General features: G+C 42.0%; 1 protein-coding gene across 1 annotated transcript; it reads right to left on the reverse strand.

The window, feature by feature from the left end:
* Positions 1-2,197: 2,197 nt before the first annotated feature.
* On the reverse strand, positions 2,198-4,235 carry LOC147849586 (scarecrow-like protein 33). Its single transcript, XM_087337335.1, has one exon. The coding sequence runs from the start codon at positions 4,209-4,211 to the stop codon at positions 2,208-2,210; it is 2,004 nt and encodes a 667-aa protein (XP_087193461.1). The 5' UTR covers positions 4,212-4,235; the 3' UTR covers positions 2,198-2,207.
* Between the last annotated feature and the right edge of the window lie 1,568 nt (positions 4,236-5,803).

Genomic DNA, 5,803 nt, shown 5'->3' on the forward strand with positions numbered 1-5,803 from the left:
TGAAAATGTAACCTTCGCCTCAAGATTCCCCCAACCATTTTACCCACATCAAACAATAGATAGAACTAAAAGTCTACGAGATCAAGGGGATATTAGAGGTTGTAAGAATCCCACATGATATCGCATACAAAATATTAGAGTTTGTAAGAATCTCACATGATATCACTTGCATCAACCATGTTTTATAGCCGAAAGATCATAGTTTGAAATGACAAACTATTCGTTTCATATTTTCAAATTTGTTTCATAAATGTGCAATCATATTGAGCATACAATCATGTTAATTGTAGTTTTGAAGTAATAGGGAAAGCTAAAACCCCCTCTTGCATTAATTCACTTATCACTTCTCTCATCTCAACTAGAAACATGATCGATTGATTGTTGAGGTGCTTCAAAGTTCATACGATGTTGACTAAAATAATAAGTGAATACCCATTTATGGTACACTTTGCATGAACTTAGTATATTCTTTAACCATATGTTTATGCAATATTTATGCCAAACAAAAAAACATCATCTACACTTGCGCTAACCATGATTTGCTACAAATTAGTGAAAGACTTCATTGCAACACCTGTTTTGGAATTCATGATGCATGACCAATAATGTTGCTTGAGTTCCTACCAATGAGGATCATTTCAACCATAGGGAACAAAATATATTTTTATCTTTTTTTTGTTATGTTGCATGCACGAGGACAACTAGGAAAATTACGGTAGAGTTTATACTTTGATATATTTGTAACAACATCAACAAGTAGGTTTTGAGAACTATTTATGTAGTTACAACAACTTTGGGTTGCAATGAACAACACAAGTTGTTTTCTCTTGCTTTAAGACTTTGACAAGCTGTTGGCCATTTGGAATTGGAAGTCATTACCTCTATAGTGTTTCACCGTGATAAAATGACACAATAATTTTTGTAATAAATTAAGGTTAATTGTTTCTTCAACACATCAAACATGTTAAATTCATAAATTTAAGGACACACAATACTTGCTTGAATTGAGTTACTAGATGCACAACCTTGGGAATTATATGCTAATTTCAATTGCTAACCGTAGTTCCATTTTTTGTCATGGTTCAATCTTGCTAGTGTAAAACATTGCACCACTTTCCATTTCCTAGAATACAAGTTATACATCCAAGTTTAATGGTACAAAAGCGATGCCCATGTAACTATGGGTCTTGAAAAAAGTGTTATGCATGTGTGTATACGAAACACAAATACTTGTGCTACGAATCGGAGTGGTCTTCAATGTTGTCGACATAATTGATGTTCAAATTCAAACTTAAAATTTAAGAAAACTTAGGTCTCACTTTCGTAGTTTTCATAAAACCATAAACTATTCTTAAGAACTTCCTTATGGTATAATTGAACCAAGGCGCTCATAAATTTAGAGTCTAGACACTTGAGAGAGAGGAATAATATATTCCTTACATCATTCTTCTCTAGACGAAAATGCAAGCACTAAGGTACATCTCTTACTAATATTCATATGGAGAAACCACATTCTATTTATGGACTCATATTATTGTTCCTCCCACAAGAAAGGGGGGACCTATATATTTCTCCCCAATCACGTATTGGAATCTCCCAATCCACGAAATTATGCTAGTATTTGGCTTTTCTTAGGTCACATTGAACACACGAGCTTTTAAAAAAAACTTTTAAAAGATTCAAGATGAGAACAAATTATTGAAAGAATAAGACAACAAACTTCACCTCTATTCTCTCGGATTGTGAGGTCCTAAGCCCTATCATCTCTTCTTTTGTGCAACGTCATAAGCAAAGTCTATATTGTAATAACACACAAAAGGGGTTAAAGAATAAACACTCTCATGATCATCATTGAAACAACAGAAAAGCTAGTCTCAAAAGTACTCGAGTCACACTCGCAAACTTATGTGTTATAAATGTTTCCATACTAAATGACAAAGAAGGGGGTCTTTGGTGCCAAACTCACTCAATCTCTCTCAATGGGTTAACGCCTCTATGAAAATCATCGTAAAACTTCAAATCTCAACGAACATCACTCCCCTACGTATGATCGTACCTCTATCTACCTTCGTAGGGATATGTATGTTCTCTTTCTCTCTCTGTATGTATGTAATAATGTGTGTGTGTGTGTGTGTAATGTATGTATATGAAGCAAAACCATGTATAAACATGAAATAACACACTCATGTCTGAAAACAAACCAAATATTAAAAAGAGCCTTCTAGTGAGTGAGCTTTCCATGTAGACATAGCATGTAGCATCCTACCCTTCCATCCCATCAAGAGGTATTGGCTATCCTCTGCCACAGTGTATTCCTTGTGCCAACTCTTCAACATTACATGGACTTTGTCCCTGATCTCCTCATTCAATAAGAGTTGTTGGAACCCCACCTCTTCGGTCACCGCTTGCCAATGCTTGTACTTGTCGACGCGCTCTACCACATCCGTCCCCTCGCACGCCACAATGTTTAGTATTGCTTTCCCAAGGATCTCGCTCTCGAACACCACTCGATCCGTGTTCTCGCGATCGATGAAAGTGTCGAGCATATCGTACACACTCTCGAAGTGGAAAAGGGCTTCTCGGAAACGCCTAGTGAAGAAGGGGGTGCTATAGGAACCTGTCACGATGCCTTGGATGTAGACATCGGGGTTTACATCTCGCCCCATCTTCAAGAGCTTGGACCGCGCCATGGGCGAGTCCAAGGTGTCATCCATGACATAGCGCAAGAGATATGCGGAAATGACCACTAGAACTTCGTCGGGCTTCCTTACGGGGGTCACAAAATCTTGCATTCGGAGGTCTTCCCGGGCGCCCGCCCATGCGGTGAATTGGAAGGGCACGCGGAATGAGGCGGCACATTCTGACAATTGTGCGCCCGAGCTTTGCAAGCCTTCAAGCACGACCTCGGTTTGGGCGGGCAGCATAGAATAGTGCGGGAAGCCAACCCCTATGAGCCGGACATGGGGCGGTCCCTCGGGCCTCGCGGCCAGTGCTTTGAAGAGAGAGGGGTACTGAAAACCCGTGGTCTGAAGCTCCAGGATGTGCAATTTGGAGGCCCCCTTTGCTACATTCAAGATGGTTTGGTTTATGAAGTAATGGGAGGCTTTGGCAAAGGGGCAGCTCTCCATGTATTTGCAAGTGGCCTTCAAGATATCGGCCGAAGAAGGGCGGCAGCGCAAGCCGCCCATATACAAGGGCCATCCAGTCCCTGAGAACCGCGCATCCATGGCCTCGGCAAAGTAGTAAGCCAGCCGTTGGGTGCCGCTCCCGTAGGGCGATGGTGCGTGTTGCTTCACTCGCTCGAGTATCTCCATAGCAGATTTCGTGTTGTTCATGCCGGCTGCTTGTGCACATTGCAAGAGCAGATCATTGATATCCACATACTTGTGCTCGCAATCGCAATCTTTGTTCGCTCCACGGCCTTTCCTTGTACCACTACTACATCTCTTCAGCGCCGTCCCACTCTCTTTCCGGAGCTTCAAGAGATTTCCCTTCTTTTGATGATGATGATGGCGACGACGATGGCGATGATGGTCATTATCATGTCTATGAAATGGTACTAAAGTGGGTGTGGTATCGGCTCCGCCGTCCCAAGCCATGTCGAAATGACTAGAGGATTGCAACCTACTCATATCTAGCACCTCATCTCCCAAGGACTCGAATCGGATGGGCTTGATCGGCACGTGCGGATCGAAATACTTGAGGCTGTTTGTGGAGGAATCACCAGAAAGATTAGGGAGTTCTTGTGGAAAGAAGGTGTCACATGTTGTCATGAATGATGGCACCATGGTATGAATGGTGGCGGTTACGGGGAGTTTCGAGGAGGATTCGACACCACCGCCATTATTGAAATCGTTGCTCATGTTCAAACTTAAGGAGGGAGAATCCTCCTTCAAGATGGCCGCGACCTCGGTGGCCTTGGCTTTGTATGCGACCAACTCGCCATAGCTAATGGAAGGATCCTTGGGCTCGACATGGGCATCGCCTTCTTCTTCTTCGCCGAGGATGTCGTAAATGTATGAGAGAGCGGGATCCGAGAGAGGCTCATACCTAGAAGAGGAGGAGCCAAAATAATCCGGCTCCGCCACTATGTTCACATCATGCTGACCGAGGCTCCGAGCCTGGAATTCGCCCCGCGTTTGCTCAGAGATGTCTCGCAAGACAGAAGAGAACGAGGTTCGATCGAGAGGCGGCGTATCGCAAGAATCCATGGAAGTCTTGACTTGGAGATCAAATTTGCGATATATATATTCGGTAGCGATTGGGGCGGGATCGAAAACTCGATCGATTCATTAGAGTAGAGGTCCAAGACCGAACACAAAATCGCAGAGGTGGACCGTGGGGGGGACAAGAGGATGAATGAGTTAGCAGCATATATGTAAAGATGATGGGGACATGGCTAAAGTGGTGTTGGTTGTCGTCCAAAAGGAGACATTCTCCATGGCTAAAGTGGTTTTCTCCATAGCTGTGTGCAGTGGAGAGGGTTTGGGTGTTGCAGGGGGGGGATCCTGGATTGGATGAAAAATGAATTGGAAAAAACTCTGTTTAGAATCATCATCATTATCATCATCATCAAAGTACCAATATATGTATTTGTATGATGGAGCACAAAATTGAATGAATCCTGGGATCATGGACCTACTACCTTACCCCCCCCTGTTCCCAAATCTATCTATCTCCATCCACACCTACTAAACCTTTGTCCACCAATGAGCTCCCGAGTCTCCCATACTGTCCGCTACCTCACTCGCTCGTGACCCGAACTGAACCGAACCGAACCGAACCGAATCATTCACGTCATTGCCCGCACTCGAGCTTGTGCTTCGGTTCGGACGCGCTGGTTGCTCGCTTCCATTATGTAGAGTCCATTCATATGCTTGTGTTTGACCCTTCTTACACTTGTTATTCTATTTCGGACGTGAGTCGGTCATGGGTGCAGAAACACGAGTTTACTACATATTGCCATGGTCGTCAATGAGTTGAAGGGTCTGATGATGATTGAGTTTCTATTAGATATTGAAAATATGTTGTCACATCACTTCAACGGCATCCATCATTTAGATTATGGACCATGGATGCCCTTACAAGATGTGGTATCACAACGATCTTGTTTGCTCCATTGACATTCCTCAGAATGTAAACCCCACTTTGATTACAAGGAGGAAACTTAGTTGGAATCTCAAAATGCTAGAAAGTTTCAAATGGTTCAAAAGTGGAATGCGATGGTTTGAACACGAGATCAATCGTCCTATCCACAAGGGTGTAGCACCGTCAAATTGTATCAATCAAAACTCAAACCTTAGGTCTACAAGGTATGTGAATTATATAGAGTTGATAGACACAATTGGATAACATTCACAAAAAATTGGAATAACCCACCCCATCATTAGCGCGTTTATGATCTCTATTAAACATCAACTCTACTCCATCAATCTAACATGCATTTACTTCTTGAAATTTAAAACTTGTAAGAAAGTAAACTCAAGCCTTTAATTTATTTTGATTGATTAGATATTGGGAGTCATTTCTGTGACGTTATTCAATTGTGAAAAATGGAGAGTTGTACCATCATTTTGAATTAACAAATGTAGACACCCCGTGATTTATTTCAATTACAGTTTACTTAGGCGCGCTGTAAACCTTCTTATAACCAATGTTGTGACAATGCATAAATCTTTAACCTATTGGGATAAATTCCTCAAAGCAACATGTTTGATTTGTTGATTGTGAATGTCTTCTTTCTCACATCTTACGTGATAAGCAACATAATATACATGAGCTTTTTTGTCTATATTGGCAAAAC

Source organism: Azolla caroliniana, unplaced genomic scaffold, assembly GCF_043228905.1.
Source record: "Azolla caroliniana isolate FFs.n. ecotype wild unplaced genomic scaffold, voAzoCaro1.0.p SCAF_30, whole genome shotgun sequence".
Lineage (NCBI taxonomy): Eukaryota > Viridiplantae > Streptophyta > Polypodiopsida > Salviniales > Salviniaceae > Azolla > Azolla caroliniana.

What these genes read in the sequence shown, in the direction of transcription:
- LOC147849586 (XM_087337335.1), bottom strand. Translation starts at nt 4,211, where the DNA reads ATGGATTCTTGCGATACGCCGCCTCTCGATCGAACCTCGTTCTCTTCT.